We start from the raw sequence: 14,250 nt of genomic DNA on the forward strand, positions 1-14,250 counted from the left end.
GCTACTAAGGCAAAAGTCTATTAGATATATTAAAAACTAATTATTTAAATTCAGTTTTTATTCCTCACAATAGTATTTTTAGAATAATCGAGGTGATTAGAATTTCCAAGTAGAGGCTCTATGATTATTTACTTTAGTATGAAATAATAAAAAGGACATTAGACTCAATAGTCTGATAATCATCCTGTGATGATACAGTGTGACTTTTGCCCATTCATTTAACACAATTATCTCCTTTATGAAATTGCAAAGTGGTAACAATATCAGCCATGACTGTCTTGAGGCATTGAAAAATAAAAAATAGATGTATAGTGGAGTATAAATATAAGGCATAACTCTTCATCCAATCTGGTTTTCTTTACTACTATCTAAAACATTTGCAAGCATGTGCATGGATATGTGTGTGACGGAGTCAGGAGAGGTGTGTGTTTGTGTGTGTGTGCATGCACATATTTAAGGCTATGTTTCTTTGGATGAAGAGGACAATATATTGCTATTTTATTCATGAGTTTCTTCCCCAAAACTTAACCAAATGCCTTAACCACATTGATCTAACCATGTTTTTCCTTAGCATGGCCTAAAATACTGTTCTTCTTTCCATCTGCCTTTCCATTACATTGTCCTACATGTCCCATTTGCTCTAGCCACTACGTAGTTACTCGACCTTCACTTGAAGAGGCTCTATATTGTCATGACCCCTGGAACTTGCTCTCAGTATTCACTTTATCTTAAATATCTTATCTATCCCCTCCATAAATCTCACATTTAAAGGATGGGCTGTTTGTCAAGTCTTTCTTGACCACATGACACAGAATTAACTTCTCCATTTATTATACTTTCATTGTATTTTCTGGGATTATCTATTTAGCACTTTGTTTTCATTATGAGTTTATATCTCTATTTCCTCAGCCAGAATGAATATACTATCATGATTTATAAAAGTCCCAAAGCTAGTGCTTGCAACACAGCAGAGATGTAGTCAATATATTTTGAATGAATAATAACTGAATGAGTTAGGCTCTCAGCCTTTGGAACTCCCTCAAGAGGCAACATTAAATAGTAAAGAATCCCAGCTTCAAACTGGTATTATCTCAGTTCATATCCTGCCTCCATCATTTACTGCCTCATGGTTTCAAGCTACTTAACCATTCTATCTCCCTGTTGACATGATTGTACAAAGGCCATAATGATAGACCTTAACTCATTGGGTCATTGTGAGGATAAAAAGTATAACTCATGTAGATATGTGGGGTGACTGGACCACTTCCAGGTCTAGAATATGTGCAAAAAAAGTAACATGTATTATTAAGAATGCAAAAATGTTGCTTAGTTTCCTATATTTAAAAAACAATAGAGGTGATGTAAGGAGAAGGCGATGGCACCCCACTCCAGTGCGTTTGCCTGGAAAATCCCAGGGACAGGGGAGCCTGATGGGCTGCCGTCTATGGGGTAGCACAGAGTTGGACACAACTGAAGCGACTTCGCAGCAGCAGCAGCAGCAGGGGTGATGTAAATGCTTTCAGTAGTGCCATACTCTTTCAAATATATTCTGACAACTTAAATATTCAGATTAATTTATATGGCTGAGTTCTTCTGTAATTATTAATATGTTTATTATATCATTGTCAGTTCAGTTCAGTTCCTCAGTCCTATCTGACTTTTTGCGACCCCATGGACCAGAGCACGCCAGGCCTCCCTGTCCATCACCAACTCCCAGAGTTCACTCAAACTCATTCCTACTGAGCTGGTGATGCCATCCAACCATCTCATCCTCTGTCATCCCCTTCTCCTCCCACCTTCAATCTTGCCCAGCATCAGTCTTTTCAGATGAGTCAGCTCTTCACATCAGGTTGCAAAGTATTGGAGTTTCAGCTTCAGCATCAGTCCTTCCAATGAACACCCAGGACTGATTTCCTTTAGGATGGACTGGTTGGATCGCCTTGCAGTCCAAGAGACTCCCAAGGGTCTTCTCCAACACCACAGTTCAAAAGCATCATTTCTTCAGTGCTCAGCTTTCTTTATAGTCCAATTCTCACATCCATACAGGACTACTGGAAAAACAATAGCCTTGACTAGACAGACCTTTGTTGGCAAAGTAAAGTCTCTGCTTTTTAATATGTTGTCTAGGTTGGTCATAACTTTTCTTCCAAGGAGTATGTGTCTTTTAATTTCATGGCTGCAGTCACTATCTGCAGTGGTTTTGGAGCCCCCAGAAATAAAGCCTGCCACTGTTTCCAGTTTCCCCATCTATTTGTCATGAAGTGATGGGACTGGATGCCATCTTAGTTTTCTGAATGTTGAGCTTTAAGCCAACTTTTTCACTCTCCTCTTTCACTTTCAGCAAGAGGCTCTTTAGCTCTTCTTCACCTTCTGCCATAAGGGTGGTGTCATCTGCATATCTGAGGTTATTGATATTTCTCCCGGCAATCTTGATTCCAGCTTGTGCTTCTTCCAGCCCAGTGTTTCTCATGATGTACTCTGTATATATGTTAAATAAGCAGAGTAACAATACACAGCCTTGATGTACTCCTTTTCCTGTTTGGAACCAGTCTATTGTTCCATGTCCAGTTCTAACTGTTGCTTCCTGACCTGCATACGGGTGTCTCAAGAGGCAGATCAGGTGGTCTGGTATTCCCATCTCTCTCTGAAAAGAGATGGGAATACAATTATATCATTGTATTTGATCCTTATTATTTGTAGACTCTATATCTGCAATTTCACCTACATGCTAAAATTTATTTGTCCCACAGTGTCTCTACAGTCATCTGTAGACTTGCACACTGCACCTATGGGGATCAGTGAAAACTTTGTGTCTCCAGGAACACGTTTTCCCAGCTGAGGCTGAACAAGGAGATGCTCTGTCGTCTTGTTTCAGTTCTCATGTTGTAACCAAGTGTCTCTTTTGTGGTTAAATAAATGCACTTTGGGGCATTCGTTTATTGATTTCTTTTGGAAAGTTTGCTGATGAAAATGGTCCCCAAGTGTAATGCTGAAGCCTTGTCGAGTGTCCCTAAGTGCATAAAGGCTGCAGTGTGCCTTATGGAGAAAATACATGTATTAGATGAGCTTTGTTCAGCTGTGCACTGTTGTGCTCTTGATTGTGAGTTCAATGTTAATGCATCAGTGATGATGTTAAATAAGGTGCCATTAAACAGGAGCGCATATGAAACTAGGTGAGGTATTGATGAGTTGACAAAAATGTGTCACCAAAGTCTCAGTAGAACCTGAACTTGTATTTTACCTGGGAACAATATTCCAGTATTGTTCAAATTCCGTGTCTGCAATACCTTTACAGAAAATAACTACTGCAAATGATGAGAACTGATTCTAGCTGGCATGTTCGTTGAATTTTTTTTTTTTTTAATGCTGAGCAAATAGCTGTGACTTTTTAAAATCTTTTTACGGAAACTGAATCATTTGTAGAGAGCTAGCTGATTTGTAACAGATCCGGAAGAACGGGCTCAAGCTCCCATATCGCTGGAGCACACTGCTGTGTCTCTGCTAGGCGGTCCTGGGGTTGTGGACCAAGGGTTCAGAAATCCATTCCTTGGCATTGAGTTTAGTTAGTTAGTCGTCAGTCACTCAATTGTGTCCGATTCTTTGCAACCCCGTGGACTGTAGTCCACTAGGCTCCTATGTCCATAAGATTTCTCAGGCAAGAATCCTGGAGTGGGTTGCCATTTCCTTCTCCAGGGGATCTTCCCAACTCAGGGATTTTTGCCTCTGATGATCATTTATTTTTCGATTGGTCTAAAAGAACAATTTTATGTGTTTGTTTTATAAATTAATTTAAAATTTCTTCAAAATATTACATATGCATTATTTTAGGTTAATTAATATCAGTGAGGCTTGTAACAAAGACCACTAGATTATTCCCTACCTGTTTCCAGACTGTTCTCATTCCTTCCGGTTCCCATATCCATCACTTTTAGCTGTTATTTCTTCTGGCATGTACCTTTATGTTTCTCATTAATGTGCCTTTAATGGCCCTTAATTCCCTAATTTCAATTCACCAGTGTTACAGATCATTGACTACATTATTATTATGTCAGGATTCAGCACACATACACCCCATTTCCCTTCCTCAGCCTTCTTCCTTTTCCCTTCCATCTCTTCTTCCTTGTTTTCTTCTATTCCTTCTTCCTTGGATGAAGTATAATTAAAAGTGAAGTGCAGAAATCCTAAATGTTCAGTTCCATGAGTGTATTCATTTGTTAGGGCTGTCATAACAGATTCCACAGACTAAGTGGCTTAAGTCATAGGTGTTTATTCTCTCACGGTTCTGAAGGCTAGAAGTCCAAGATCAAGGTTTATTGTAGCATCATTTCTTCTGCGTCCTCTCTCCTTAACTCGTAGATGGGTGTCTTCTTCCAGGGTCATCACGTGATCGTCCTCAGTGTGTGTCTGTGTTCCAGTCTTTCTGTGTCGTAATACCAGGCATGTTGGATTAGGGCCCGCACTAACGGCTTCATCTAACCTTAATTACCTATTTTAAGGCCCTATCTCTAAATAACTTTCTGAGGTATTGGCGATTAGGATATCATCGTATGAACTGGGGTCTTTGGAGGGTGGGTTAGGAGGAGTTCAAAATTTAGCCCGTAACAATGTGTTTTGACAGTTGTATTCACCCATATAGCAAACTTGAACTATGACACAGTTTTGTTACCCCAAGACGCTTCCTTGTACCCATATCCAGCCAGGTGTTTCAGTGCAGTTACCATGGGCAGCTGCTTCTCTGATGTGCATTACTGTAGACTAGTTTTGTCTATTCTGAAACTTCATATCAATGGAATTATACAGTACAACTCTTTTGACTAGTGTTCTTTAAAACCCAGTCTTGCTGTTTTCCTCACTACCTTTCTGAAAATTCCATATTTCTCTTTCTGTTTTGGATTCTCCATTTGTGGGATTTCAGATCTTTTCCTTTCTTAGTTTGCCTCTCACTTTCCTGGAGCATACCTTCATTAGCCTCCTGGTAAAGGGTACACAGATGGACATCTTGGAAGCCATTCATATCCGAAATATCCCTATACTTATACTAGTATGTGTACATACATGTGTGTTATATTTCCCTCTCACATCATAGTTTATTTGACTAGACATGAAATTCTAGGTTTAAATGTTCTTTTCAATCTTAAAATGTTTTTTGTTTGTTTGTTTTTGAGAAATCTGATGCTATTCTTACTCCTGATTATAATTTATATACCCCTTTTTCTTTTTTTTCTCGCATCCATTCTGGAAGATGTTGGATCCTCCCTTCCCCATGATTCTCTAATGTTTCATATAATATGATTCTTTAAATTTATTAATGTGGTTCTTTTCATTTATTATGTTAGATATTCCATAATCCCTTTCAGAATGAGGTCTCAATCTTCCACTTCTGCAAAGGTTTTATTGAAAGGAAGATTTGGTGTTTTGTTGTTTTGTTTTGCTTTGTTTTGTCTCTAATTTTTAGTGTTTTCTTTATCCTGCTCCTTCATCCTCTTATCTCACTAGCTGAAGTTATGAACTAAACCACCTATTTTTTATCTTTTCTCTCCTATTTCCCTTGATTGTCATTTTCCCCACTGAATTTTGGGAGGCTTTTACTACTTTATTTTCCAATTTATCTGTTGCATATTTAATTTATGCAACCAAATTATGAATGTCATAGGCTTTTAAAAATCTTTTGTTTTTTTTTATACTTTTACACTATTTATGGAGTCAGTATCTTCTCTTTGATTATTAGGGTATCAATGACAGTTCTTTGGATCCTTTTTCTGCTCTAAACACTAATGCTTCTTATGCCAAAGGTTTGTTTCAATGTCTGATAGTCAAGAATTATCAGTTTACATAAAAATGCGGTACTCTAAAGGTGATTATGAAGTGCAAATTCTAGTGCATGAGTGGGGGTTATTACGTGAGATTCTCACTGTTGGGAGATTAATTAGGGACCTGGTTGTTGTTTTCTCTTTTTCTTTTCAATTTTCTCTAGAGAACAATTATCTGATATTCTGTCTGGGAAGTGTACACCTGGTTGCCGTTGTTCTAGATATCAGATGAAGGAAGAAGACTTGAATGACTCATGTCATTGACTTAACTCTCACCCTTATCTCTGTTCTCTTCTGTGTCTGGTGTCCCTAAATCTGTAGCTTCTGTTTCAGTATCCCTAGAAAATGAAGCTCCTGGCTACACCAAGTTCAGGGAGGGTTAGCTGACTGACTGCTGAATGTGATAGGATTTTCAATCCATCTTCTCTCTCAAAATTGTGCTTTAGTCCTGCTTTCTAAGGTACTCAGGAAGCAATAATTCCCAGTCTTCCCTGAATTTTGTCATGCTAATCACCTTGTTTTCATTAATATCTTTAAGGAGGTATGTAGATGTCATCTTTCTCCTTTGGCTCAGTTGCAATACTTTGCTTCTTCTGTAACTTCTAAAAATTTGTTAATATTTCTCATCCATTAGTGGCCTGTTTTCTATTTCCTTATGGCTTTACACCATTTAGAATATTTATTGTCATTTTCGTGGCATTTGCAGTAGAGAGATAGTGATGTATATAATCAATCAAATGAATTGTGTAAATTTGTCAAAATCAGACACACAGCTATAAGAATGGATTTAACTTGGTTCTGAGGGATAATCTCTGACACTTCTTGCATTTCTGCCTTATTTGCACTTAGGTTTGGGTCAGTTCTTTGACCCCATCTTGTTGTTCTTCCTTTCTCTAATGATGTAATTTACATCTGTTATTTTACAGAGTATCAAAGTAAGCTGGCTGCCTCCTCCATCAGGAACACAAAATGGATTTATTACTGGTTATAAAATTCGGCACAGAAAGACAACCCGCAGGGGTGAGATGGAAACACTGGAGCCAAATAACCTCTGGTACCTGTTCACAGGTCAGTGCTCACGTGCTGTGGTCTTAGAAGGTTTCGGTGAATCAAATGCCTCGGCAGTAAAACATACTCTCACTTCAAAGGAACATTCATTTTTCTCCTGGTAGGTGGCATGTACTGGTCTGAACAAGAATAACTTTATATTTTTGACTTGATTCCCTGTAATGCTTTCACAACATGTTTACTTCAATATCACCATTTTAATAAATATATCTTTGAATTCTTATCCATATTAGTATTGCTAACTCAACAATTTCTGTCATCAAATAACATTTAACTGTTTAATAACTTTTAAAATCATGTAATCACATGGTTCAAGTTTAAGTCATTTCACATGGTTCCAAGTTTAAGTCATTTTGAGCCTTCTCTGCCCAAACTCCAGGAGTGAGAATGAGGCTGGAAAATGGAGAGAGGAGTGGTTTGGGGAATGAAAAGAACAATTATTCTACTTTCCATAAGTATAAAAGTAAATTCACTTCTGTAGCAATATTGGTAAAATTCATGTTGGGTTAAAATTCTTCCTGAAAACTGGACCCAATTTCCATATAGTATTAAGATAATTTTGATATATATATAAGATGAATAATCATATATTTCCTTTAACTGTTGGAACCATTAATACATGTCAGTCCAATTCCGGGAAAACAGAGACTAAGTCAGGCCTTCAAGTTAATGCATTTAGGGGACAAGCCCAGGAAGGCAAGAATGAAGGAACAAGAGAAGGGACCCAGGGAGGAAAATAAATCAAATGATGACTTCTTGAACTGGCCACAGTTAGAACAAACCCAAAGCCAGCTTGTTCTTGCAGGCTGTTGGGGGTGAGGGGCGGGGTAGGAGAGAGGAGGTTTCAGAAGCCACTGAACTACTGGGGCCCAGTGTGGATGGCTGGATAGAAAGTATGAGCTGTTTCTCTCTTGTCTGTCACTGGTCAAAGTAAGCCCACAACAGGTTGTTAACTATTCTCTGCCTCCTGACGGTCCCCTGGGAAGCCAGCACTTCCGGTAAATGCACAAGTGTGAAATTCTCTCCTTGCCTATCAGCACTTAATGGGGATGGCTTGGTCTAGGCTTTGTAGTACCAAAGAGAACGTTGAACAAAGGGTTTGGGAAGCAAAGCAGATAGCAATGGCAGGAATCGGTGGATCAAGTTAAACATGTGGGTCATGGCACATACACTTGATTCATGACAACAGGCAAATTAAAGCTTACAGAATAACTTGCAGAAAACCAAGTAAGCATTCATCACAGATGAGAAGTAATTCCTTATTTATTCCTTTCTTGATATAGAGTACTCAGTAAATTTCTATCTGAAATCGTAAAACACACACACAATTTAAGCTACTTGCTCAGCCTACAGTATGAGACTTGATAGAAACTTAGTTTTTCCTCGTAAATTTGTGCCTCTTATGCCTATAAAATGGTAATGTGATGGTGAGTGTGCTTCCAAAATAGATCTCCAAAAATCACGTGACTTGTTTTATATCTAGACAAAATCTCCTAAATGGAAGTTATGACACTGTTGGAAGATTAGGGTTGACACACACATGCCATTGGCACCACCTATGAAATGGATAACTAATGAGAGCTTTCTGCAAGCACAGGGAACTCTCCTCAGTGCTCCGCGGTGCCCTGGATGGGAAGCAAGTCCAAAAAGGAAGGGGGTATCTGTATAGTCAATTTACTTGGCTTTTCCATAGAAACTAACACAACGCTGTAAATCAACTCTACTCCAATAGAAACTATTTTAAAAAGAAAAACAAGCACCATGTCATTTAAAAAGCTTAAAGAAAGCCAAGACGGTATGTCTCTTTACCTGATAAAATGATTGGAAGGTAAAATAATTGAAATGAGCCATTTGTTCTCATTGGAATATTTGGTACAACATGCACATAGTTTACTTTAAAAGAAATCACCAAAATTAAAAAATCTTGCTGAAAAAAATTTAGTGTAATTTCTATAGATATAGGAATTTGAAGCCCAGAAACATGTTTAATCATTGATTTTCCTTCTCCAATGAAAAGCATTTAAAGTATACATTTCTTTTTTTAATAAAATAATTCATTAAAATATGCACATTCTAGTAGAAAAACTAACAAATGGATATTCAATTTACAGGACTATAAATGGCCAACAAGCCTAATAAAATGTTTAATCTTATTAGTAAGGAAATGCAAATTAAAAGAAAAATGAGTTAGCATTCTCCTTTGATTAAAGTAATAAAGATAAAAATGAATGATGATATGTTGTTTTGGAAAGCATATGAGAAAGATGAACTTTTGTATACCACTTGTAGTACAGAAAGATTCCAGAATCTTTCCAGAAAGCAATGTGGAGATTTGTGGTATATACAAGTGTGCATGTATGTGCTGCTAAGTCGCTTCAGTCGTGTCCGACTCTGTGCGACCCCATAGACAGCAGCCCACCAGGCTCCCCTGTCTCTGGGATTCTCCAGGCAAGAACGAGTGGAGTGGGTTGCCATTTCCTTCTCCAATGCATGAAAGTGAAAAGTGAAAGTGAAGTCACTCAGTCGTGTCCAACTCTTTGCAACCCCATGGATTGCAACCCACCAGGCCCCTCCGCCCATGGGATTTTCCAGGCAAGAGTACTGGAGTGGGTGCCATCGCCTTCTCCAGTGCACGTGTGTATGTATCTGTAAATATATGATTCAGGTTTCCAGCTTCTAGGAGTTTATTCCAATTCTGCAGACATATTTTTTTGCAAAGTTTTAAACTAAAAACATGTTCATTGCATAAGATAAAAAGACCCTAAGTATCTAACTATAGGCAGTTACCTAGAAAATTCAGACACAATCATATCATGAAATGCTGTATATCTATTGCAAATATTGAAATGTAAACATATTAAATTCAATGTTAAATATTTAATACATATTAAGTGAAAAGCTCAGTTTGATATCAATATTAAGCATGAGTCCATATTTATAAACCAAAAAAAATTCTGAAGAAAATATTTAGAATAATATATTCTAAATACCCAAATATTAATAGTGATTATTGCTTAATTGTGTAACAGTGAAATATGTATTTTTAACCATGTATGTAAAATGAAAAGCAAATAAAATATCAAGACTCTAATGTCATAACACTTGGTTACCAAGATTGAAAATTTCATACCACTGACTGACTCTGTGCTCACTGAACAGCTAAAAAGGGGCTAGTCAAGAAAATAAATTAAGAATAGTAACCATGTGTCCAAAATACCTTACTGAAATGAATTGTTTAGTGTTTATGTTTTTTTTTGTTTTTTTTTTTTGTCAAATGGGATTTAACACATTCAGCTCAGTATTATCAAGCCAAGCTTCTGAATCTCTAAATATACAAACGTTTAGAATTTTCTCTCAACAAAAAGTAAACTCATTTAAGATCACTGTATAGAATAGCAAGAATTAGACTTTTTCTTATCAAAGATGCTGTAATAGTCCTAGGGGGTCATAACAAATTACCACAATGTGGTGGCCAGAAACAACATAATTTTCTTTTTCAGTTCAGGAGAAACCAGAAATCCAAAATCAAGGTTTCTGTAGAGGTCATTCCTTCTGGAAGCTCTACGGGAAAATCTGTCTCATGTTTGTCTCCTAACCTCTGGTGGGTGCTGGAAGCCCTTGACATTCCTCAGCTTGGAGATACATCTCTCAGAAATCTGCCTCCGTCTTTGCGTCACTCCCTCTGTGAGTCTGTGTATCCTCCCTTCTTATAAGGATATCTTCACTGGATATTGACTCTGTAGTAATCTAGGATTATTTCATCTCAAGATCTTTAATAATAAGACCACGCTTCCAGGAAAAGCTATATTTGGATGTTCCAAGTATACAGTATTTTACTCATTACAGACTCTCGTTATTACTTTTCCTCTCGAGGACAATCATTTTGAATTGTACCCTCTAGTAAATCTTTATCCAAAAATAATTCAGTCCTACATCTTTACTCATCTAAAACCTATGTGGCAATTAGCACTTCTCATCAGCATAGGGTAACCCATCTTCACTCTGGCTTAATATCATCCCAGTCAAAAGCAAAGCAACAGGATGAATTCGTTAGCTTGTTATTGACATGCCCCTTCCCATCTTTATAGGCCCATAGGAATCTGGACTCCAAACTTGCAACTTTTATTCATAATGTTCCTTCTTCATTTTAATTGTTATAAAACGAATGGATGCAAACATCATCTGAACAGTTATCTTTATAACTGTGCTTGATATTTATTGCAGAAAAGTTACATGGTCTTCATTTTTAATTTAAGATAAAGAATAGAAAGACCCAGAGGATAGCCTCATATTCTTTAAGTGTTAAAAACAAGTTTTGCAAAGCCTCCGTCTTCCTCTCCTCTGTTCTGTGTCCTGGCCTCAGTCCTGGCTTATGTTGCATTGTGGGAACATAAATTGTGGGAATTGTGGGAATTGTGGGAATGTCTTTAATGCTAGAAAGCATCAGGGAATCAGGAAGTACTCCACACTGGTAGATTGGCTGCGGTTTTGACTTGTCCCCAGGATATATTTTGTAACCTATGCACTGTGTAGTAAGAGGAAGTAATTGATTTTCTATATAAATCTTCAGCACTTTAAAATGTACAGAATTTGCCCCCATGTTTTCAGTATCTTTAAAATACATGAATAGATTGATTTGGCTGTTAGAAAATTGAAAATGCCCGAGTGCTTCCTTTTGATGATATAAATATTCAGGGGTAGAAACTCAAATATTGGTTTTTACCATGTTCTGTTTGTTAGACAGGTGCTTTTTGTTGTGTGTGCTTTTTACTAGGATAATGGGACATCTGCAGTAACAAAGTAATTCAGAGTTATAACAAGGATTTTAAATCACTGCTATCAATTTTATTGTGGGAACCCAAGTCAACTAAATTTTAAAGTCCTGTTTTTCATTTTTGAGTGCTCTTCAGAGAAGGTTATTTGGAATTGAGTATAAGAGTTTTCTCATGCTTCATGGCCAATATAAGAATAAACATAGTGGTAAGCATGCGTTGGTATTTTGTGGACTGAAAAATTGAAACAATAGCACAGCAATTTTGTAACAAGGTTAACATTAGGGAAATAGAGGGAAATTATATTCTTTGAATAATACATCATCTCTTGACCATAAATTCTAAGAAAGTAGAAATAGAACTGGGGAATTAAGAGTTTGAAGGCATTTATTATTGGAGACAGAAACAAGCAGAAGACAATCTACTTTCAGCAATATCTTTTTTTACAACTAAGAAAAGCATCGTTACTTATATCATTCTTCTAGAATAAAGCTATACTCAGAGGCAGGGCTTTCCAGGTGGCGCTAGCAGTAAAGAACCTGCCTGCTAAAGCAGGAGACAAGAGACTTGGGTCCAGTCCCTTGGTTGGGAAGATCCCCTGGAGGAGGGCATTGCAACCCACCCTGGTATTCTTGCCTGGAGAATGACAGAGGAGTCTGGCGGGATACAGTCCATAGGGTCTCAAAGAGTCAGAAAAGACTGAAGCGACTTAGCTCTGCACACATACTTAGAAGCAGAAGCAGCTAGGAGGCTGTGTACACGTGTGTGCGTGTGCATGCACACACACACACACCACCCACCCACCCAACCCAGGTCAAGGCACTCCTGTGTTCTGCTGCAGAAGCCCATGGGCACATGCAGTAAGTCATGTTCCTTAATGCCTTCCTGAAACAAGAAAGCAAGTTTGTTTTTTGTTTTTTATTTTTTATTTTTTTACTTTCCTGCTACCTCGCTAAAGTCAGTGGGGATGCACAGCCCGCACAGGTATGCATACCCCTTGAACACTTGGCCTTGGCAGGTAATGGGGCTTGAATTCCAAAAGACCATAATAATTGGAAAAGATAGTTCTTAACAGACCACCACCCCCAGTGCACTACACACAGAGCAGACTGATACACAGCCCCAGTCCTCCTGTGACAAAGGCCTGTTTACTTAGATAGGGCTTCCTAGGTGGTGCTGGTGGGAGAATCAGCCTGCCAATGCAGAAGACACAAGAGACATGAGTTAGATCTATAGAGACTGAGACTGAACTCTAGGTCCCTGACAAACAGAACAGAAAACACACAATTCATCTCATCCAAAGCCCTTGTTTTATTGAAGAGGTAATGGAGGCTTGATGAGTGACATTGCTAAGATCCACTATTAGCTAAAGGTATAGATCCCAACTAGATCACAGATGCTCTAATTCCTAGCTATGTGCTCCTTGAACTATCCAGTGTTATCATCTTTAGCTCACTGTATTGTGAGTGAATCTGGCTGTTGTATGAATCTGTAAATGATCATTAATATTAAAAACAGCTTTAACATTTATAATAGTCATAACAGCAATAGCAAATTTGACAACTGCTCCTATGCTGAAAACAATATGAAGGTTCCTCAAAAAAATTAAAAGCAAATCTGCAGTGAACCACTAATCCCACTTCTGAGTACATATCCAGAAGAACTGAAGTCAGGATCTCAAAGACATAGCTGCCCTCTCATATTCATTACAACAGTAGTCACACAACCCAAATTTCCACTGACAAATGAGCAAAGAAACTGTGGTATGTACACACAATGGAATATTATTCAGCTTTATCACAGAAAAGAAAAAAATACCCTGCCTTTTGCCACAAAATGGCTGGGCTGGAGATGCAGCGCTAAGTGAAATGTCAGTCCCAGAAGGGTAAATACCACATGGTTCCACATACATGAAGTATCTAAAACTCAAAGTCATGGAAACAAAACAGAATGGTGGTTGCCAGGGGAGAGGGAGAGGGGAAAATGGAGAGTCGTTCGATGGGTATAAAATTAAGGTTTTGCAACACAGATGAGTTTCAGAGATCTGCCGTACGACATAGCACCCACAGGTAACAATACTGTGTTGTGCACTTAAAAACTTCAGAAGGCATCTCATGCCAAGTGTTCTTACCACTAAAAAAAGAGCAAAGGGAAAAAGGGGGTCTTTTGGAAGTGATATATAGGTTTATTACCTTATTTCTAGTGGTGGTATCATAGTTTATGCTTAGGTCTAAATTCATTAAAATGTATACATTAACTATGCACAGCAATTGGTATATTAAGTATACCTCAGTATAGCTAAAAAAATATCCATGATAAGAAAATAAAGCTTTGTCTGTTTTAAAATGTAACCTTTGTAATAATTTTTTATTCATAGACTCCATTTTATTGATGAGAAATCTTAGGCAAAGAAAGATGGCTAGTAAGTTTTTTAGGTCATGCAGTTAGTAAGTGGCAAAGCAAAAATTTGAATCTAATTCTGCCTAAACTGAACACCTGTATTCTTAACTCTTAAGCTATCAGTAATATGTTATTGACCATAGGCAATGACTATGCGGTTGTGTGAGTATGTAAAGGAACAGTGAAATAACTCAGAGATG

General features: G+C 37.7%; 1 protein-coding gene across 1 annotated transcript in view; it reads left to right on the top strand.

Annotated features, from left to right (window-relative positions):
- Positions 1 to 14,250, top strand: part of DCC (DCC netrin 1 receptor) — a 1,293,116-nt gene that overhangs the window by 1,019,805 nt on the left and 259,061 nt on the right. Inside the window, exon 13 of the mRNA XM_070779092.1 lies at positions 6,737 to 6,878. Coding sequence (XP_070635193.1) covers positions 6,737 to 6,878 — 142 coding nt within the window. The remainder of the gene's footprint in view (positions 1 to 6,736; positions 6,879 to 14,250) is intronic.

The sequence above is a fragment of the Bos indicus genome, chromosome 24 (assembly GCF_029378745.1).
Source record: "Bos indicus isolate NIAB-ARS_2022 breed Sahiwal x Tharparkar chromosome 24, NIAB-ARS_B.indTharparkar_mat_pri_1.0, whole genome shotgun sequence".
In the NCBI taxonomy this organism is placed as follows: Eukaryota; Metazoa; Chordata; class Mammalia; order Artiodactyla; family Bovidae; genus Bos; species Bos indicus.